General features: G+C 44.7%; 1 protein-coding gene across 1 annotated transcript in view; it reads left to right on the top strand.

The window, feature by feature from the left end:
* The window catches only part of LOC115196801 (partitioning defective 6 homolog alpha), a 38,517-nt gene extending 19,855 nt beyond the window's left edge, over positions 1 to 18,662 (top strand). The window contains exon 3 of the mRNA XM_029757716.1: positions 17,072 to 18,662. Within this exon, the coding sequence (XP_029613576.1) occupies positions 17,072 to 17,973 (902 nt within the window). The 3' untranslated portion in view covers positions 17,974 to 18,662. The remainder of the gene's footprint in view (positions 1 to 17,071) is intronic.
* Positions 18,663 to 23,273: the final 4,611 nt, after the last annotated feature.

The raw sequence follows: 23,273 nt of genomic DNA, 5'->3' as shown, positions 1-23,273 counted from the left end.
CTAAAAGTATTTGGTTTTAAATATACTTAAATATCAGAAGTAAATGTAATTGCTAACATATACTTAATCATCAAAGCAAAAAAATCCTTATATTAAGCAAACCAGACGGCACCATTTTCTAGTTTTATATTCATTTACGGATAGCATGCTCCAACACACTTTTTTTTGTGATTTTTTTTGTGAGTCCGCCAGATCAGAGGTGGTAGGGATGACCGGGGATGTTCTCTTGATAAGTGTGTGAATTAGACCATTTTCCTGTCCTGCTAAGCATTCAAAATGTAACAAGTACTTTTGGGTGTCAGGGAAAATGTATGGAGTAAAAAGTACAGAATTTTCTTTAGGAATGTAGTGAAGTAAAAGTACAGATACCCCTACTTAAGTGGTACTTTTATTTATTTTTACTTAAGTACTTTACACCACTGCCTGGAAGTATTCTCATTTTCTATTTAAAGGAGAATTAGAAAGCAGCTCTCTCACTCTCTTCACTCTTTCTCTCACTCTCTTCACTCTTTCTCTCTCTCTCTCTCACTCTTTCTTTCCCTGCTCTCTCTAGCATTGGCCAATATCTGTTAGCTTTGGCTTTCTCAGAGGATATATTTAATAAAACCATGAGGGGAACAGAAATGCACATTTCCAGAGAGGGCTTATCACTGTCAGTGACAGACATACCCGTTCAGGGCCTGGCGCTATGTGATTACAGTTTCATCTTCTCCATGGAAGGAATGTCAGTTTTCCACAGTAATGCCTTTTCATATTTCTCATTTGTTTGCAAGTTAGAGCAAATCAGTAGAGCAGTGCTCTTCATTCACTTTAACTGGTCTTGACTTCTAGTCAACCACATTTCCCTCAACTCTTACTCTCTCTTCTTTCATCTCTAGAGACCGTCTATTTAAGGAGACTATTGATCCTTGCCATACAGTACAGTACACATGGCATATTTGAATTGTAACCTCAGAGGACTGTGGACAATCAAATCAGATGGTGAGTCAACACCGGGGTGAAGTTTCTGTCAGGGCTATCTTAATGTAAAGGTTGTAGTGATGCTAACAGACTGGAAGGAGTGGTGATGCTAGTCTAAGACCACGCCTAAGACACTGGTCAATCGCTCTGACCAGCACAACTGGCCAGTCTGGCTATTGAAGGCCCAATAAGCTGCTGTCCAGAGATTGACTCTTATCCCCCCCCCCCGAGGCTGCTACATGACAGAGCTTTGGTCTATTGACATGTTACTGGCATAGTGGACACATTGTGCTGGTGGAGCCATTTAAAGTCTCTGACCCTTCCTCCCTCCTCCACTCTCCCTCTGTGGGACATTAATATCACAGAGTGCTCGTCCACTGAAACACTGATGAGATTGATGGGGCTTTTAGCATGAGCTCATCTCACAGAGTGGCCATTGAGAGGCTGGCTAATGTGATTCTATAGCACATGAGATTCAGCGCTCGCCTCCATCCTCACCCAGAATCCCAGCACAGAACACCTATGGTGTCTGTCAGCCCAGTGAGTCCACTAGCCCATCGTTGCCATTCTCAACTAGCTAGCTACCATGTCTCTCCTCAATTTCCTGGTACAGTCATAAGAAGCCAGTAGCAAAGGTCTATGGAATTAGCTTGGCAATAGCTGGCAGTCTGAGAAGCATGGATTAGTGAAAATAATATATCTTTTGTGGTTGCTAAATCTACTTCCTTGAAGATTTATTTGAGCAGACTGCTTTACAAGCTGGGGTTTATTCGGCTAATTCACATCGACTGAGAGGACGCAGGAAAAGGGGGGATAGAGATACAAAGAGGGAGAAGGGAAAAGAGGGAAGAAAGGCTTTCAATGTTAGCTAGAGGAGATCTTCCTGGATGTGTCTTCAGGGCCCTCTCTGGAGAGAGTGTTCAGGGAGAGGGGAGAAGAAAGGGTTCTCTTTTCCCTGCTCACTCTCTCCAGAGAGGGCCCTGAAGACACATCCAGGAAGATCTCCTCTAGCTAACATTGAAAGTCAACCTCCCGTCTCCCTTACCTGCACAAACACACACTACTACTAAGTTCAAAACAATTTGCACATTCAAACCGTGCTCCAATGTAGTCATGCAGGAGTGCTTTAGGTAGTGTATCAGAGGTGTTACTGTGGGTCGGCATGCTGTTGCAAAGCCCATTGGCTGTGCTGCTGTTTTTAGCAGAGTAGGAGAGATTCCCTTATGTTCATCCAGCACACGCACAACTGAGGCTGCATCAGCTGCTCAGTACCCCGAGGAGACGGTGTGTGTGTGTGTGTGTGTGTGTGTGTGTGTGTGCGTGCGCCTGAGAATGCATTTGAGTTATGTATAGGATTGGTTGGACGACAGAGAGTGAATGTATTTATGATGTGGCTGTAGGAGACATTCCCCCAATCCTGCTGTGTCTTTGCACACTTAATTGCATGATTAGCATCTCCACTGTCGTTACAGACGGTGTGAAATCAAATATTCCTAGGTTTGGAGATTGAAAGATAGAAGGTTATATCAGGAAAGCAGAGCAGAGGAGCGAGAGAGAAGGGAATGAGGAAAGTAGGCAGAGTGTGAGTAGTGCTAGGAACATCTGCTGTGCAGGTGTATGTACCTGGGCGGGGTTCTCTGTAATGTACCTGGGCGGGGTTCTCTGTAATGTACCTGGGCGGGGTTCTCTGTAATGTACCTGGGCAGGGTTCTCTGTAATGTACCTGGGCAGGGTTCTCTGTAATGTACCTGGGCGGGGTTCTCTGTAATGTACCTGGGCGGGGTTCTCTGTAATGTACCTGGGCGGGGTTCTCTGTAATGTACCTGGGCGGGGTTCTCTGTAATGTACCTGGGCAGGGTTCTCTGTATTGTACCTGGGCAGGGTTCTCTGTAATGTACCTGGGCAGGGTTCTCTGTAATGTACCTGGGCAGGGTTCTCTGTAATGTACCTGGGCGGGGTTCTCTGTAATGTACCTGGGCGGGGTTCTCTGTATTGTACCTGGGCGGGGTTCTCTGTAATGTACCTGGGCGGGGTTATCTGTAATGTACCTGGGCGGGGTTCTCTGTAATGTACCTGGGCGGGGTTCTCTGTAATGAACCTGGGCGGGGTTCTCTGTAATGTACCTGGGCGGGGTTCTCTGTAATGTACCTGGGCGGGGTTCTCTGTAATGTACCTGGGCGGGGTTCTCTGTATTGTACCTGGGCGGGGTTCTCTGTAATGTACCTGGGCGGGGTTCTCTGTAATGTACCTGGGCGGGGTTCTCTGTAATGTACCTGGGCGGGGTTCTCTGTAATGTACCTGGGCGGGGTTCTCTGTATTGTACCTGGGCGGGGTTCTCTGTATTGTACCTGGGCGGGGTTCTCTGTAATGTACCTGGGCGGGGTTCTCTGTAATGTACCTGGGCGGGGTTCTCTGTAATGTACCTGGGCGGGGTTCTCTGTATTGTACCTGGGCGGGGTTCTCTGTAATGTACCTGGGCGGGGTTCTCTGTAATGTACCTGGGCGGGGTTCTCTGTAATGTACCTGGGCGGGGTTCTCTGTAATGTACCTGGGCGGGGTTCTCTGTATTGTACCTGGGCGGGGTTCTCTGTAATGTACCTGGGCGGGGTTCTCTGTAATGTACCTGGGCGGGGTTCTCTGTAATGTACCTGGGCGGGGTTCTCTGTAATGTACCTGGGCGGGGTTCTCTGTATTGTACCTGGGCGGGGTTCTCTGTAATGTACCTGGGCGGGGTTCTCTGTAATGTACCTGGGCGGGGTTCTCTGTATTGTACCTGGGCGGGGTTCTCTGTAATGTACCTGGGCGGGGTTCTCTGTAATGTACCTGGGCGGGGTTCTCTGTATTGTACCTGGGCGGGGTTCTCTGTAATGTACCTGGGCGGGGTTCTCTGTTATGAACCTGGGCAGGGTTCTCTGTTATGAACCTGGGCAGGGTTCTCTGTAATGTACCTGGGCAGGGTTCTCTGTTATGAACCTGGGCAGGGTTCTCTGTTATGAACCTGGGCAGGGTTCTCTGTAATGTACCTGGGCAGGGTTCTCTGTTATGAACCTGGGCAGGGTTCTCTGTAATGTACCTGGGCAGGGTTCTCTGTTATGAACCTGGGCAGGGTTCTCTGTAATGTACCTGGGCAGGGTTCTCTGTTATGAACCTGGGCAGGGTTCTCTGTAATGTACCTGGGCAGGGTTCTCTGTTATGAACCTGGGCAGGGTTCTCTGTTATGAACCTGGGCAGGGTTCTCTGTAATGTACCTGGGCAGGGTTCTCTGTTATGAACCTGGGCGGGGTTTTCTGTAATGTACCTGGGCAGGGTTCTCTGTTATGTACCTGGGCATGGTTCTCTGTTATGTACCTGGGCAGGGTTCTCTGTTATGTACCTGGGCAGGGTTCTCTGTTATGAACCTGGGCAGGGTTCTGCATGCCATATCAGATCAGAAGATACAACACCTGCACATATCACCCACTGTTACTTAGGGCAGCCTCTGAATGTCTTCTCTAGCCAAGTCATTCTCCATGTCTTTCAACCTCTGAGATTTCTGAGAGCTGGTGCGCTGCTTGTTTGTTACATTTTTGTGTCTCTAGAGGCTGGGGAAGGAGTGAAGGCACTGGCAGGAATGTCCTGGTATGCAGCGGGTACACTGGAGGCGTGGAAACAGGATGTTACCAACCACAGGTTAGCGTGGTAGGTGGGTAGATGCCCAATGCCACTGAGGGTCAATAGGTTGTCAGCGGTGTGAATACAGGGCAGTATGACCCAGGGCTGTTGACCGGTTGCCTGCCTTGACTAGTTGATATAGAGGTGCAGTTACCAAGTTGATTGTAACATTAACAATGGAGCAACTGTAAACCACTTTGTAGTGTAAAAGAGGTAAGTAGAGTTTTCAGTTTCCGGTTTCCCACTCAGATTTACAAGATGAAATTCCTTCCACATACGGCATGACTGTTTTTGGTTTTATTTCAGTGGTTTTAATCCGACCTTCAATCTAAGCCCCAGTGATTTACTGAGCATCACATATATAGCAAGACAGTCCTTTTCAGATGTGTTTCTTCCCAGAGACTAGCGGTATGGATGTGTAAAAACAGAGCACCCACAAATAGAAACGGAGGAGGAGAGGGCCTTTTGAAGGGACCGTTGTGAGTCTGAGCGTTCTGCCTGCTGAGGTCAGAGAGAAGGTGTGGGCATTGTTTGAGGGTTTTAAGAATGCTTGCTGGTATTGGCAGCTGTCTACAGTCCATTTTTGGATTCTGAATGGAATGTGTACGTATGTACACTACAGTACGCCTACCACGACAATGACTCAGCTCATATTGATGGTGACATCATACTGTTTTATGATCCAGCTCAGTGTTTACACAGTCACATATACATGAAATAGCAGACTGTACGGGAATAGGCAGCAGCAGGTGGTACAGAAGACGAGAATAGAATGCTGCCAAAATGACAAAGGAACATGGAACTAAAGAGAAGTTTCAACTGTAAACTTCCCTTTACCCGTTCCCAAACACAGGGGGGAGAGGATCATGAATATAAATGATGCTGTGTTTGAGACTGTATTGTGAAAGCTATAGTTCTCCTTCCTCCAGTTTCCAGAGGTTTATAGTGTGATCAGGGTTGGTCCCGTGGGGGTGGGGAGGATATAGAGCAGAGGGGTTGATATAGAGAGCGGCTAGACCAGGTCCCAGTGTTTGTGGTGTAGGGAGACGGTCCCCCTTGTGTCTGTGCCTCAGTAATAATCCTGGGATGGGATAAAAGCTGCCCTTTAAAAGGTAATCCAAGACAAGCGCCATTCGTTACGTCCCACTGATCAATACACACATACATACACACACAGGTACGCGGCCTACTGCTGATCCGGCCTCCCGTGCAGCACGTGATTGCTGATCGGATCTGCTGCTCCACTAACAAACTATGTTGTCACCCAGTGTCTTTCAATCAGAATAGAAGTGTTTTTGTGTGTTGACACTGTGTTGCCTGTATTCGTTTAGTTAGGCTATGCTGAGGCTCCTTTCTAGATGGCAGTGGGAAGACCCATTCTTGCTGTTTACATGTGATGGAAACAGTGGGGTGTTATCATGGTGACCATATGGCAGGGCTTCAGGTTCAGGACAGGGGCAGCGTGGTCCCCCCTCCCCCCCCCCCCTCCCAACCTGGCTGGGGAGGTCAGTCAGACTATATGGGTAGGGCAAGTTTTTCTTTACCTTGTGACCAGGGCTGTATCCACGAAGCATCTCAGAGTAGAACATTGGTTGTAAGTGCTGAGAATGGAGCCATTTTACTCCTACTGAGTCTAAATAAAAGCTATGCATGAAGCCTCTTTAGTCATGAGAGGAAACCTCATTAGAAAACCTCATGAGCTTAACCAGTTAAGAGTTACCAGCAGGTGTCTTGAAAAATCTAATCAGGCAGCAAGACAGTGGTTTCTGCGCTATAGACAGGCAATTGCTTTGGACTTGTTGAAAGAATGTTTTGATATTTCTATACGATTAACCAATAAATAATCTACACCTACATGCAACAATATCTCTTTAGATATGATTTCACGAGGCCTAATTCACATGATAGCTACTTATAACCACTAGGTTAATAAATTATCACTTTATTATTTCAATAATTTAATTAACCTACATCATGTTATTTCAAGTTATCCATTGGGAGCGCAATATCCCATTGTTAAAAAAAATATGCCTAAATTGGGTAATTGAACACATTTTGGGCCGATGTTAACTTTGAATGTGTTTGGTAAAAATGATAGACCTTTCCAATATTTTATGCAATATTATCGGCAAGTGACTTGACGCCTAGCCCACTGTGCCAAAGAAATTTAGAGTTGTTAAACGGGAGTGACGAGTGTGTGATATTATCAAAATTCCTCTTAACAACCAATATGATTCATGTGCCTATCACATTATTCCAAATATCAGAATTGGTCCAAAAAATATATATTAGGCACGCCAACAAATTAGGCAAGAATTAACAGTAGGCAAAGTGATTGTGTCAGTCAGAAATGATATCAAATATTTTTCCATTGCAACATTTTATGTAGTCACTTTCACCGTGGTTTGTGTGCCATACATTTCACAGCTGGCCATACTTCATCGTGATTGGTTATTCCCAATCATTTAAAACAATGTCAATGAGCGTCATCACTATCTTTCCTTTGCAGTACCTCAAACTGCCGTGATGACCAGCTGAGAAACTTTTCTGAGTTGATTTTTCCCCTCCTGGCTCAGAGTTCGTCTGAGCAGTATCTTAAGATCATCCTTAAACCTACTCTGAGCTGAGAGCTTTCTTTTGTCTTAAAAAGGCAATCTGGAGTTGCTACATCCATTTTTAGAATGTACCCATTGATGCTTGAAAAACACAACTTATAAATACCTCGTGAAACACAATATAGCCTCAAAACATGGTTGAAACTATAATGTTGATATCATGGATGGTCAGTCCTTGCATCCATAGCTGCCTATAAAGTTGAGAGTGGTTATGTACATCTCCAGCCCCATCCCTCAGCTTTTTACCCAAACTTGGGCAGGCAGGACACTTTCAAAAAAAAATTCAACTGCTGATTGCCACTTTAAAACAGGTTTGAACAGGATTCCTAGGAACTTTTCTCAGATGCTTTGTGGATACAGGCCCTGACCAGGAAAAAACTCTAAAGTACTAGAGTTTTTCCTAGTTAGATCACAGGATTAATATAACTCCTGGATCCTATATATGATCTTTATTTGGAGAACATTTTTAAAGATGTTCCTATCTGAACATTGATGAACAACAGAGCTCAGCTGTTGGAATGTTGCTACAGGAATAGTTTATTCTTGGAGCAGCGCTGCAATGCGGCCAGTGGCCAGACGTTGTAAGGGGATCCAGGAGATGTGGTGCCAAAGAGATGGCATCCGCAGTACTCTGATCTGCTTCCTGCTGGCAGCATCAGGTGTCCATCACTCAAACCCCCTACCCTGGAGAACGGGGACTCGCTGGTGCTGGTTCTGCCAGGCCATGCTTTCCATTCCACTGCCTGGCCTGCTCACTCTGGAATAATTCATGTGAAAGCATGCCTGGGCCAGCATGACAGCCAGGGTAGGACAATGAGCTCAGAGAGGGACCCGTGTTCATGGTGATGATCGTTTTCATAATCTAGAATGAAGGAGACAAGAACAATGAGGGTGAGGAAGAAACAACCTACCCCTCTGTGACCCACCAGCATGGCTGGTGTCAGGGCAAGAGGAAGTAGTAGTGCCTATGTTTGCCCCGAAGGCAGGACTCTCCCAGTCACATTTATGTGATGTGACGGAACAGTTACTAAGTCATTGGACGATTGCTGTCTGTCTGATTAGAGCGTAAAATCAGCTGTTTCCTCAAAGGAAACCAGACAGCTAAAATAGTGCTAAACTCAACATTACTTATCCCAGCTGTGGTGGGTTCTCACTCAATACAGAGTAGTGCCAACTGGTCGTAAACAATAGAAAAAAGGCTAACGGTGCTGCAGAAAAATGCATGACATTTTTTGTATTTGTATATATGGTCAGAAATAAGCGACTAGATTTCAGTAGCCTTACAACACCTGCAGCCAGCTAGTCAGTCAGTCAGTGAGATCTGTTATTCTGTAATAACCTGTCATTGTGATGTATAGCTAGTCAATAAGCTGTTACACTGCAATAACACAGTACTGAGGTGTAACTCCACTGTCAATAAGCTATCATATTCTGCAATAGCATGTCTGTCTGAACTATAGACAAGAAGGCATTGTATCAACATGGAGGCAGTTCATATGCCCTTTTCACCCCATTTTATTTGAAAGAGGCAGCAGAATCAGCTTATGGCTGAGCAGAGAGACAGATGTTGACTCCATACCCATAGATTCTTAATACACACCTCTCTGTGTAGCTTTCCTTGGCAGACCAACCCCCTCCCCCAGGTCCTGAGGACAGGGACACAGTGAATTCTCTGGGGACACCCTCCCAGGTTAGCATGGATGGCAGCACAGAGAGATCTGTCACTATAGGCTAGACAAGGGCAGGAGGTACATTGATGGGTCTCTCTGTGTCTCTGTCTCTCCCACTCCCACTCTCTCAACCCCTCTGCTCCTTGTCCTCTGTGTGTGTGAGAGTCAGAGAGGCTCTTGTGGAAGTGGGGTAAAGCAGCATTTCTATAGGACCCAGTGGGCGAGGTTTGAGATGTCTGAGAGGATCAGCAGTGTCTATGCCTGAAGGCTGCAGACGACTAGCTGTATTGTAGTTATTTCCAATTCTGGTAGAGTCATGAATACTGTAAGCCCATCTCTCTACTGCTGGCTTCACTTCAATGTCCTCCCCTAAGGCCCAGTGCTACTGAACCCACCCACCTCAGCCCTTCTTCTCAGTGTTTCAATCTAGTGACTGCCTTGTCTTGATTTTCACATGCAGCAATCTCACCTTTATAATACCAGCTTTGTTGCAAATAATGATGGTATTAAACTCAACATGCTCAAGGATATGTAAGATGTCAGCGGTTATTCAGAAGTGAATTGACCTCCTGACGCTGGTTATTAACAGGTATTTTCTCTCTCCTGTGCTGCAGTAACGTAATGCAGTGTATAACACGAGTCAGGTGATTCATGCAGTAGCCTACAGAGATCACATGATCTAGAGAGGAGGGTAGTTGATTCATTTGATATAGTGAGGGAAGCACAGGGGGAACACGTTGCTAGGAGATCAGAGCAGTTTGTTCTGGAATGTGTTGGAGCCTCCCACAACCCCTCACCACAGGGCAAAGATTTTCCAAGTTGTCTGTGTATAATACAGGCTCTGCATACAGGTATACCTAGAAATGTGTACATTGTTTTGTGTGTGTTTGTTCTTTCCTTTGTAAGGTAAGTGGGAGTATAGATGGTACAGGACCTGGTGAAGGGATGGTTTCAATGGTTCCTCCTTAATCGGCACTAATGTAGGCACACACACACACTTAGACATTTACACTAGGGAGACAGTATCTCTGTAGCTAGCCACTCTGCACATTAGCCTCTGATCTCACTCACCATTAAACCACATTATAGCCCAGTTGGTCAATAATACAGCTCAGCCCAGTAGAAGAACTCATAGACCACACAGACCCCTGGGCTGGCAATGCTTACACCTGGCAATGCTTACACTGTGTACCGATACAACCGCACAGACACCAGGGAGAGAAGGAGAGAGCGGGAAAGAGAAGTAGATATTGAAATTTAGACAAAGGGGAAATTGGATGTTAAAGAGACATTTTACTCCAGATGGGTTATTTCTAGTAGCAGGCATTTCCCCCTTTCCTCTATAGACAGTAGCTGTGGTCTTGCCCTCAATCTCTGTTAACCTGTATGTCTGTGTGAGTCAGCTGTTATGTCAGGACTCATTTACAGACCATTGTAATGAACTCTGGCATTCTCTCTGTGGGGATATTGTGCACAGTGCAGAGGAAGCATCATTCAGAAGGTATTGCAGTGCTCCCTGTACTGCAGGCTCTTTAAAAAAAAATAATTGACACCTACTATAGATCATTGAGCAGACCCAACCCTCCTGGTCTGTAACCCTGGGCCCCATCCCTTCCTTCCTCCTGACCCAGACCCCACGTGCTCTCCGGTTGGGCTCACCCTCCAGCCCGCCTCCTCCAGCCTATGAGTGGGTTTAATAACAGAGGCTGCTCTGCTCTCTGTGGGGGTCCAGACAATAAAACTAATGAAGGTGGACAGGGAGGGAGGCAGGGCTGACTACAGCTCTGTGAGGACTGTGGAACACTCACAAACAGAACTACACAAACAGAACTACACAAACAGAACTACACAAACAGAACTACACAAACAGACCTACACAAACAAACACTTGAGTTAAACCCACCCAGGCACACAAACATGTACAGTTGAAGTCGGAGGTTTATATACACTTAGGTTGGAGTTATTAAAACTCGTTTTTCAACCACTCCACAAATTTCTTGTTAACAAACTATAGTTTTGGCAAGTCAGTTAGGACATCTACTTTGTGCATGACACAAGTAATTTTTCCAACAATTGTTTACACTTATAATTCACTCTATCAGAATTCCAGTGGGTCAGAAGTTTACATACACTAAGTTGACTGTGCCTTTTAAACAGCTTGGAAAATTCCAGAAAATGATGTCATGGCTTTAGAAGCTTCTGATAGGCTAATTGACATAATTTGAGTCAATTGGAGGTGTACCTGTGGATGTATTTCAAGGCCTACCTTCAAACTCAGTGCCTCTTTGCTTGACATCATGGGAAAATCAAAATAAATCAGTCAAGACACCTGAAGGTACCACGTTCATCTGTATAAACAATAGTACGCAGGTATAAACACCATGGGACCATGCAGCCGTCATACCACTCAGGAAGGAGACACGTTCTGTCTCCTAGAGATGAACGTACTTTGGTGCGAAAAGTGCAAATCAATCCCAGAACAACAGCAAAGGACCTATTGAAGATGCTGGAGGAATCAGGTACAAAAGTATCTATATCCACAGTAAAACGAGTCCTATATCGACATAACCTGAAAGGCCGCCCAGCAAGGAAGAAGCTACTGCTCCAAAACCGCCATAAAAAAAGCCAGACTACGGTTTGCAACTGCACATGGGGACAAAGATCGTACTTTTTGGAGAAATGTCCTCTGGTCTGATGACAAAAATAGAACTGTTTGGCCATAACGACCATCGTTAGGTTTGGAGGAAAAAGGGGGAGGCTTGCAAGCCGAAGAACACCATCCCAACCGTGAAGCACGGGGGTGGCAGCATCATGTTGTGGGGGTGCTTTGCTGCAGGAGGGACTGGTGCACTTCACAAAATAGATGGCATCATGAGGGAGGAAAATTATATGGATATATTGAAGCAACATCTCAAGACATCAGTCAGGACGTTAAAGCTTTGTCGCAAGCTTGGTCTTCCAAATGTACAATGACCCCAAGCATACTTCCAAAGTTGTGGCAAAATGGCTTGAGGACAACAAAGTCAAGGTATTGGAGTGGCCATCACAAAGCCCTGACCTCAATCCTATAGAAACTTTGTTGGCAGAACTGAAAAAGAGTGTGCGAGCAAGGAGGCCTACAAACCTGACTCAGTTACACCAGCTCTGTCAGGAGGAATGAGCCAAAATTCACCCAACATATTGTAGGAAGCTTGTGGAAGGCTACCCGAAATGTTTGACCCAAGTTAAACAATTTATCGGCAATGCTACCAAATACTAATTGAGTGTATGTAAACTTCTGACCCACTGGAAATGTGGTGAAAGAAATAAAAGCTGAAATAAATCATTCTCTCTACTATTATTCTGACATTTCACATTCTTAAAATAAAGTGGTCATCCTAACTGACCTAAGACAGGGAATTTTTACTGGGATTAAATGTCAGGAATTGTGAAAAACTGAGTTTAAATGTATTTGGCTAAGGTGTATGTAAACTTCCTACTTCAACTGTATGTTATTAACACAAACATACAGATAAATGTAAACTGTACCACACACACTTTCCAGAACTGGCAAATGTTTATAGTATTGGCATATATACTGTATATACAGTGAATATACTGGGTTTTCTGTCTATTCTCCATGTTGGAAGAGCTTTTCTGTTGTGACCAGATGATTGTTTTCACTTCATAGTGTTGAGGTCAGGGTTCACAACTGTCACCCACTTGTTATGCCTCATGCCCTCTATTTGAGCCTGGATATACATCAAATCTCAATGTTATCCATCCCTTCATACAACAGCCTGTGGCTTTGGTCAAATCTGTTTGTTGTCATCCATAAAACCTATTGGCATTACTAGCCACTAGCTAAGTGTGCTTTTACCGGTGTTGAGTGTTAGGATCATGTCCACTGCATCCTCCATGATACACATTAGTCATACAATGATCTCCCAAAGCTCTAACCAAACAGGGTGTGGGAAAAGCTCTCTTTCTTTTGCCATGGCCTCTCTAAGTTGTTGATGACTTCCTATGTTTCACCCTCTCAGCAGGCAGTGCTCCACATAACCACATCCAGACCTCTCCTCCGTTTCTTTCTGAGAAACAGGATCACACAGCACATCCTTCTCCGCAGTTTAAAAATAACTTAAAATATTCTCTCCTCCCCATCAAGTGTCGCTTCACATTTAGAACAGAGCCCTGAGTGGTTCCTCCCTGTGCTGCTACCTGCCAGCTAGCACTAAAAACAACACATTTGTTTATTTCTGTCACACCAGAGAATGTGTCAGGTGGGTGTGATGATAGAGCTAGGCTGTCTTGTCTGTTTAATGTAAACAGTGGGGATTGAAGCGGTGATTCATCTGACTGGTATGCAATCTGATTCTGTTTCACAACCTCTGACCCCTCAGTAGGGGTTGAGAGGTATGGAAATCCTCACTGTGTCCTTACACATACCACACTACCCCTGCTCCATCTCTGAGACTGACTGTCTATCTGTCTGTCTCTGGGGCAGGTTCTGAAGTACTGTTCTCCTGTTCCCAGCGATCTCTGCTCTCCATCAGCGCAAGGTTGCTCTGTTGTCTGAACCTCTGGCAGTCTCTATGGGGGTGCCACAGGGTTCAATTCTCGGGCCGACTCTCTTCTCTGTATACATCAATGATGTCTCTCTCGTTGCTGGAGATTCTTTGATCCACCTCTATGCAGACGACACCATTCTGTATACCTCTGGCCCTTCTTTGGACACTGTTATCTAACCTCCAGACGAGCTTCAATGCCATACAACTCTCCTTCCGTGGCCTCCAACTGCTCTTAAATGCAAGTAAAACTAAATGCATGCTCTTCAACCGATCGCTGCCCGCCCGTCCAGCATCACTACTCTGGATGGTTCTGACTTAGAATATGTGGACAACTAAAAATACCTACAGTCGTGGCCAAAAGTTTTGAGAATGACAGAAATATTTATTTTCATAAACTCTGCTGCCTCAGTTTGTATGATGGCAATTTGCATATACTCCAGAATGTTATGAAAAGTGATCAGATGAATTGCAATTAATTGCAAAGTCCCACTTTGCCATGCATATGAACTGAATCCCCCAAAAACATTTCCACTGCATTTCAGCCCTGCCACAAAAGGACCAGCTGACATCATGTCAGTGATTCTCTTGTTAACACAGGTGTGAGTGTTGACGAGGACAAGGCTGGAGATCACTCTGTCATGCTGATTGAGTTTGAATAACAGACTGTAAGCTTCAAAAGGAGGGTGGTGCTTGGAATCATTGTTCTTCTTCTGTTCAACCATGATTACCTGCAAGGAAACACGTGCTGTCATCATTGCTTTGCACAAAAAGGGTTTCACAGGCAAGGATATTGCTGCCAGTAAGATTGCACCTAAATCAACCATTTATCAGATCATCAAGAACTTCAAGGAGAGCGGTTCAATTGTTGTGAAGAAGGCTTCAGGGCGCCTAAGAAAGTCCAGCAAGCGCCAGGACCGTCTTCTAAAGTTGATTCAGCTGCGGGATCGGGGCACCACCAGTACAGAGCTTGCTCAGGAATGGCAGCAGGCAGGTGTGAGTCCATCTGCATGCAGGGTGAGGCAAAGACTTTTGGAGGATGGCCTGGTGTCAAGAAGGGCAGCAAAGAAGCCACTTCTCTCCAGGAAAAACATCAGGGACAGACTGATATTCTGCAAAAGCTACAGGGATTGGACTGCTGAGGACTGGGGTAAAGTCCTTTTCTCTGATGAATCCCCTTTCCGATTGTTTGGGGCATCCGGAAAAAATCTTGTCCGGAGAAGACAAGGTGAGCGCTACCATCAGTCCTGTGTCATGCCAACAGTAAAGCATGCTAAGACGATTCATGTGTGGGGTTGCTTCTCAGCCAAGGGAGTGGGCTCACTCACAATTTTGCCTAAGAACACAGCCATGAATAAAGAATGGTACCAACACATCCTCCGAGAGCAACTTCTCCCAACCATCCAGGAATAGTTTGGTGATGAACAGTGCCTTTTCCAGCATGATGGAGCACCTTGCCATAAGGCAAAAGCGATAACTAAGTGGCTCGGGGAACAAAACATCAATATTTTGGGTCCATGGACAGGAAACTTCCCAGACCTTAATCCCATTGAGAACTTGTGGTCAATCCTCAAGAGGCGGGTGGACAAACAAAAACCCACACATTCTGACAAACTCCAAGCATTGATTATGCAAGAATGGGCTGCCATCAGTCAGGATGTGGCCCAGAAGTTAATTTACAGCATGCCAGGGCGGATTGTAGAGGTCTTGAAAAAGAAGGGTCAACACTGCAAATATTGACTCTTTGCATCAACTTCATGTAATTGTCAATAAAAGCCTTTGACACTTATGAAATGCTTGTAATTATACTTCAGTATTCCATAGTAACATCTGACAAAAATATCTAAAGACACTGAAGCAGCGAACTTTAAGGAAATTAATAATTCTCATAACTTTTGGCCACGACTGTAGGTTTCTGGTTAGACTGTAAACTCTCCTTCCAGACTCACATCAAACATCTCCAATCCAAAGTTAATCTAGAATTGGCTTCCTATTTCGCAACAAAGCATCCTTCACTCATGCTGCCAAACATACCCTCGTAAAACTGACCATCCTACCGATCCTCGACTTCGGCGATGTCATTTACAAAATAGCCTCCAACACTCTACTCAACAAATTGGATGCAGTCTATCACAGTGCCATCCGTTTTGTCACCAAAGCCCCATATACTACCCACCACTGCGACCTGTACGCTCTCGTTGGCTGGCCCTCGCTTCATACTCATCGCCAAACCCACTGGCTCCAGGTCATCTACAAGTCTCTGCTAGGTAAAGCCCCGCCTTATCTCAGCTCACTGGGCACCATAGCAGCACCCACCCGTAGCACGCACTCCAGCAGGTATATCTCACTGGTCAACCCCAAAGCCAATTCTTCCTTTGGCCGCCTCTCCTTCCAGTTCTCTGCTGCCAATGACTGGAACGAACTACAAAAATCTCTGAAACTGGAAACACTTATCTCCCTCACTAGCTTTAAGCACCAACTGTCAGAGCAGCTCACAGATCACTGCACCTGTACATAGCTCATCTGAAAATAGCCCATCCAGTCTACCTCATCCCCATACTGTATTTATTTATTTATTTTGCTCCTTTGCACCCCAGTATCTCTACTTGCACATTAATCTTCTGCACATTCTACCATTCCAGTGTTTAGTTGCTATATTGTAATTACTTCGCCAACTTAGCCTATACCTTAGCCTTACCTCCCTTATCCTACCTCATTTGCACATGCTGTATATAGACTTGTTCTACTGTATTATTGATTGTATGTTTTTTTTGTTCCATGTGTAACTCTGTGTTGTTGTATGTGTCGAACTGCTTTGCTTTATCTTGGCCAGGTCGCAGTTGCAAATGAGAACTTGTTCTCAACTAGCCTACCTGGTTAAATAAAGGTGAAATAAATAAATAAATAAATAAACAAACATCCACCAACCCCAATAAAGAATACTGTAATGAAACAGGCAGGGAGCAGGTCTCGAACCCTCAACCTTCTAACTCGAAGGTGGAGGGAAAAAAAGTGTGTGTGAGGGACGGACAGACAGAGACAGAGGAGAAATGGGTTAAGAGATATTGGGAGTGGTAACTATGAAAACAGTGGAATAGAGACTCACTGTTTTTGAAAATCTCAGGTCAGCTTGTTGACATCATAGAAATGAGTATATAACTTCACAGGGCCTGTATGGTTGAATATTTGATCTTAACGAATCCCCCAGAGAAAAGCCAAAAGAAACAGCAGGATAAAGTGAGACCACTGCATTCTATATCAATAGGTGTATTTGTATAGTAGGGAAATGAGACTTCCTTCTTGAGAGTTGAAAGGTGAACTTTCTCCACATCTTAAAGTTAGGGCTTGACGGTTTACACACGGAAAGACAGGCATTAGAAAAGATTAGAGGAGATTTTAAACCCTGTGCTGTTTCCCCTCCTTTTACTCTCCAACTGACCAGATTTAACCCATGTCTTACCCCCAAGTTACCTGTTGACATCTTGAACATAATGCCATTACTGTCTCAGAGCATACTACCATTTATTTGATGGTTCATATATGGAATGAACTGAGACCCTGGTGCTGCCTTGTCATTTTATGTCTTTGTCTGACATGGCTTTTGTCTGTGCCTCTCTCTGTCCTGTAGATGTGGATGAGCCTGTGGTCTTTGCCACCAACTCCCTGCAGAGGAGGAAAAAAGGCCTGGCAGGGTTGCGCCCGGCGCAGCAGAAGACCAAACCAGGCCTGATGATTGGCCTTCCCCAGGACTTCCGCCAGATCTCCTCCATCATCGATGTCGACATCCTGCCCGAGACACACCGGCGTGTCCGCCTGCACAAGCACGGTACCCACAAGCCCTTGGGTTTCTATATTCGTGACGGGGTGAGCATGCGGGTCACGCCTCAGGGCGTGGAGAAGGTGCCTGGTGTCTTCATCTCGCGGCTGGTGCGTGGAGGCCTGGCTGAGAGCACAGGCCTGCTGGGGGTCAACGATGAGATCCTTGAGGTCAATGGCATTGATGTGGCCGGCAAATCTTTGGACCAGGTGACAGACATGATGGTGGCCAACAGCCACAACCTGATCGTGACGGTGAAGCCGGCCAACCAGCGCAACAACGTGGTGCCCCGGGCAAGCAAGGTCTCGGCAGGGGGGAACAGCTCCTCTGGATCTGTAGGCTCTGCATTCTCCCATGACTCAGCCCCCAGCACTGCCTCTCAGAGTGTCAGTCACCATAGCAACAGTAACAGCGTGGCGGAGGGCGACAGCGACGAGGACGGAGACCTTATCATTGAGACTGACAGCCTGCCACCTTACCTGCCCCATCGCTGTGTGTCCAACGGTAACGGCAGCCACAGAGAGTCTCCATTGTCCTCGTCACTAGGGCAACGGCCCCTCCCCCAGAGCATGTCCCTGCCCAGCTGCGGCTCTCTGTCAGACAGCAAGGCCTCCCTGAGCTCCCTGACCACTCCTACACACAACGGCAGCCCCACCAAGACCAGCAGCAGCCAGGAGAGCATGAGAGAGGATGGAAACATCATCACACTGTAAAACCTGGACATTAATAACAGAAGACAAAACATGCACAATTGGAGAAAATCAACACATGATGAACGTTATCTGAACATAAAACAACAATTTTAATTGTTACCTCATAACAGAAAACAACTCACAACAATGATAAAGGCAATGATGATGGCTTTACCTTAAAAGTATCTGATGTGTATTCCATGCAACTCAACACTGTGGAACCAGCAGTCGTCATGTAATGAACTCAGTGGTCAGTGTAGTGTGAATCCTGATGCCTACTTACTACAAAACACATGATGATCGCTGTCACCACCACCATAATGGAAGTGCCTTACGGCTCTCCGCACAACTCGCCTTATGTTTATCACTTATATTTTACTTTCAAACAAGACCACCTCTCACTTCAATTCTAAACAGTGCCGTTGGGTGTCAGTGCAAAGGTAAAGATTGGCAGAAGGAGAAGCAGACAGAATGTAAAATGTTATCCGTCTGTCTGTGTGGGACATTAACAAACACAGCCCTTTTCTTTTGCTCATCCTGTATTCTGCAATACTTCCTCAGCATGTCCAAACAGTGTGTTCTCTTCTGTGACTGTGCCAATCATTGCTGATTGTGCTGTGCTGCTGGTTGTTCGCCTGCTTAGCTGACAATAGCTTTTATCAGAGAGGAATAGGCGACGCGAGAGGTTTTACAAAATCTGTCCACGAAAATAAGCCCACAAAGTGAGGAATGTTTGTATGAAGGTGCATGAGTTGAATTTGGTCATCAAAAAATTCAATTGCTAATTTCCTAGGTTAGGCTTATTTTATCGAATAGAAATTTTGTAATGGTTAGGTTGTTACAAATGCACTGATATAAGTGGACGCACGTGGCGTTTTGGCAACTTACCCAAAAACGACTTTATATCGGAGAAGTGCCTGTTGTCATAGAGATAGGTAGAGGACTCATCATGGATATAACCCGTTTTACCATGGACATTGCCATTGAGGGCTTCCACCATTTTAAAGTAGAAATTGGGTTGGGATTTTTATGAGTTGGAGGCAATAAGCCAATGAAGAAAATTGACTACTTTAAATTGGAGATAGCCTATTGTGGCACAAATACAAAGAAGAGTCCTCTATCTATCTCTATGGTCTGTTGTTCACACGCGTATATCTGCCCGCTTATTGGCTAGAATGGTCCCACCTGATCTTGCCTCCCATATTTGAGGACATGTATTTCCATTGTTAGTGTTCACTCAAATATCTTGTCAATATAATAGACAGTCTTTGCTTTTATTCCTCTGATCAGAAGTCATTGTGAATTGGATTCACATACAGCACATCTCAAAACATACCGGTCTTCATCTGCTCATCCCCAGGAGGAATGTCATGGTATTACTGTACACACAACACAACAAAGTCAAGTGAGGCTTTTACAATGTGTGCTTTGATCCATGTCTCCCTTCTGAACATCCCTACTACAATTCGATACACAAAGTTATGGCATATCATACTCTTTTTTTCTAGGAAAATATGTAATGGGGCTGTTAATCATCATGGTGTTAGTATAGGAAATAGGAGGGAAATATGGTCCCCTGTCTCCTGATGTAGAGGCACATCATATTTATTTGACTTTCAGATAATGGCAAAGTTTACACACTGACGTGGGGAATGGGGATGCATTATAGCAGTATATCTAACCGATTGTATCTGTCTCAGAACCACCTTCAAGAGAATACCACCGTCTTTTATTTATTTTACAGCCACCAAACACTTTCCTAATCTAAAACACAGTCAGGTGGTTTGGCTTTGTATTCCTCTCTCATAGTCTCTGCTTCAGTGAAGTCAGGGGTTGCTTGGAGATACAGAGGCCCCAGGATGAAACATTAGATCCTGGAGAATTTCCCTGGCAGACTTGCTGTCTTGCTTTTAGAGAAACCAATTCCATTTTCCTTCAGGACAAGGTTTCTCTCCCCTGAAAATTTGACAGAGGGGGAACACAACAGAAATAACATGGAGTGCTGTTGCTCCAGAAGGTCACGGCCTCTTATAGACCCAGCTGTCTACAGGCTCACTTGTGACTGCCGTGTTTTTGTGTAAAATAAGGAAATTCCTTTCATGTTTGAAAAGCCTAGAGCTCTGCACATTGGGACCTTGTTCATACAATTAACTCCCTTCTTGATATCTAAACCAGAGGAGCATGGGGAGGGAAGGAGGAGAGAGTTCCTCTTACTTTTGAGGCTTTGGGTATCATCTTGCAGTGAGAGCTGTGAGGCAGACGGTCTAAAATCTACAAGCTTGGCCTCCCGAGTGGTGCAGCAGTCTAAGGCACTGCTTCGCAGTGCTTGAGGCATCACAACAGACCTGGGTTCGATCCCAGTCTGTGTCACAACCGGCCATGACCGGGAGTCCCATATGGCGGTGCACAATTGGCCCAGCGTCGCCCGTATTAGGGGAGGGTTTGGCCGGGGGGGCTGTACTTGGCTCATCGCGCTATAGCGACTCCTTGTGGCAGGCCGGGCGCCTGCAGGCTAACTTTGATCGTCAGTTGAACGGTGTTTCCTCCGACACATTGGTGCAGCTGGCTTCCGGGTTAAGCGGGCGGGTGTTAAGGAGGTCATGTTTCGAAGGACACATGACTCGACCTTAGCCTCTCCCGAGTGAGTTGCAGCGATGAGACAAGATCGTAATTGAAATTGGGAGAGAAAGGGGGTTAAAAAAATATATATCAAAGCTTATGGTTGTTGGTTCTGACCCTCACTACACCTGAACACAAGGGCCCCCTGACCCTCTGTTAGTACTGGACTGAAGGAAAACTCTGACGGCCCTCACAGCTAACAATGCCCACGACCTCCAGGCTAGTTGATGGGCTGTGTCTGTTTCTGGCTGTGTCTTTATGTCTGGAGTGAATCACAGAGACAGCAGGAGCATCAGATGACCTACCACACCAGAAGGACAATATTGTGTTTTACATGAACACAATGTAGCTGTAGGTCAGCACTCAATCTGGAACCAACTGGAATAACACTGGAATAACACAAGTTTATTAACTCCCCATCTTAATGTTGACTTAGATTATTGAATTGACCAATAAGACACAACAAAACCAGCAGAGCATGAAGACCTCCTATGGCCTGGTCATTATTGTTTTACTAGAGCTGCAGTTGTATGGGTCACTGGCACTGTTGCACCAGGTGGCAGCCAGGTAGCATGATACAATAATTAACCTGAGAATGAAGATGTTCACTTTGATAAGAGGGGAGGGGCAATTATCTATTGAAAGAGGCCATCATAAGATGCATTTTTAAAGCTTGTTCTCTTTATAAACCAAGAAACACAAGTACATAGTCCTTGGACATCCTTGTAGAAAATACAAGAGAATCACCTTCACAGATACAGTATGGTCTTTTAATCTACTTACAGAAACCTGCACTCATCTATAACAGAAAAGCTACCACGTACTGTACTGAATACTATTTTCATGTATGTAATTGTATATGTATAGATACAAATGAAGAATTATATAAACAAGGGATTTTTTTTGATTCACTGGGAGATTTTGTTGGAAAAGAACATTTTATAAATGTGTAAAATATGGAGAGTATTTTTCTTATTCTTGTACTTTTATTTGTATATGAGAATCCTGGAGAGGACATTTCTATTTCTTTGAGTACCGGGAACCAAACAGCGGAACAAAGTGTTTATATGAATCTGATGGGTCAGGGTGTACAATACTGTGAATGTCATATAGAGATATGCTGTTTGTGAAATGTACATCTTATAATAAAATATTATTTAAACAAATACAATATTCAGATGTTTTTTTTGTGGTTGCATAGGCCTAATTCACTCTGAATCCTTTACCCTTGGCCTTGCCCCACCTCTCTCGCTCTCTCTCTCTCACTAACTTTATCTCAATATGCTTTAAAGGCCCAGTGCAGTCAAAAACGTGACTTTTCTGTGTTTTATATACACTTTCCATGACATGGACTGACCTGGTGAAAGCTATGATCCCTTATTGATGTCACCTGTTAAATACAATTCAATCAGTGTAGATGAAGGAGAGGAGACAGGTTAAATAAGGATTTGTAAGCCTTTATACAATTGACACATGGATTGTATATTTGTGCCATTCAGAGGGTGAATGGGCAAGACAAAAGACCTAAGCGCCTTTGAACAGGATATGTTAATAGGTGCCAGATGCACCGGTTTGAGTGTGTCAAGAACTGCATTGCTGCTGGGGTTTTCACACTCAACAGATTCCCATGTGTATCAAGAATTGTCCACCACCCAAAGGACATCCAGCCAACTTGACACAACTGTATTTGTATTTTGTATGAATATTTATTATGGATCTCCATTAGCTGCCAAGGCAGCAGCTACTCTTTCTGGGGTCCAGAAAAATTAAGAAAATTATACCAAATTTCACAACACATTAACGGCCCATGTACACTAGCATAAGATGGCATGTGGTGAAACACCGCTTCCCATTCATTTCAATGGAAGGAAAGTGGTGAGAAGCGGAGAGGGCGGGGGACCTTCGGGCGGTGCGAAGGTGGCGTGGGAGGAGGTGAAAAACATACATTTTTTCCCAACTTAATGCAAATCACCAGCGGCGACCGCTGGGCGATGCCCAATCATATCGAGTGGTTCCCATGACGAATTTGATGCTATGTGACCCAAGGCTGAAGACTTTCTTCAGCAAAGATGGCTGACAAAAACACTAGGATGGAAGCAAATGTAAGTGATTATAACGTCATAACGAATCATGCAAGAAATGAACAGTTGACAGGAATATGTTAATGTCGAGACAAACGATTATACTTTTTTTTTCAATAAAGTTAATTTACGATAATCGCGATTTAGCAAGCTAGCTGACGAGCTAACATTAGCCAACTAGCCGGCTATCTTTATGGGTGTTGTGACATGAGTATGAAATTGTAATTCTGGTTGTTTAATGGTTTAGGGACTCCTGAAACAACCAGCAAACCAGGCTGTCGTCTTGTGAAACAGTGGATGTAAAGAATCTAGCTAGCTAAAGCATTTACTGCAAATTTGAATGTACAATTTTGTAAGCTTGCCTTGCTGATATTTCCCATGCAATGCAGATAGATGAAATAACGTAGCAAGCTAACTATTTTCTTGCTTATCGTGCAGTGGAGGATAAAAATACCTGTATGCCTATTGATGTGTAGTTAGCTATGTAGCCGATCTGTGTATGGACCCTAAAACGTTTGGTATACATATTAGTTCAGAACTTCGGCTATCATAGCCAGTTGTATCAACTTCCAAACAGTCTGAATGACAATGAAGCTTATGGGTTGAGTAGATTATAATATA

The sequence above is a fragment of the Salmo trutta genome, chromosome 7 (genome assembly GCF_901001165.1).
Source record: "Salmo trutta chromosome 7, fSalTru1.1, whole genome shotgun sequence".
Taxonomy (NCBI): Eukaryota; Metazoa; Chordata; class Actinopteri; order Salmoniformes; family Salmonidae; genus Salmo; species Salmo trutta.
The sequence above is the reverse complement of the archived record's forward strand: the minus strand, read 5'-3'. Positions and strand labels throughout refer to the sequence as shown.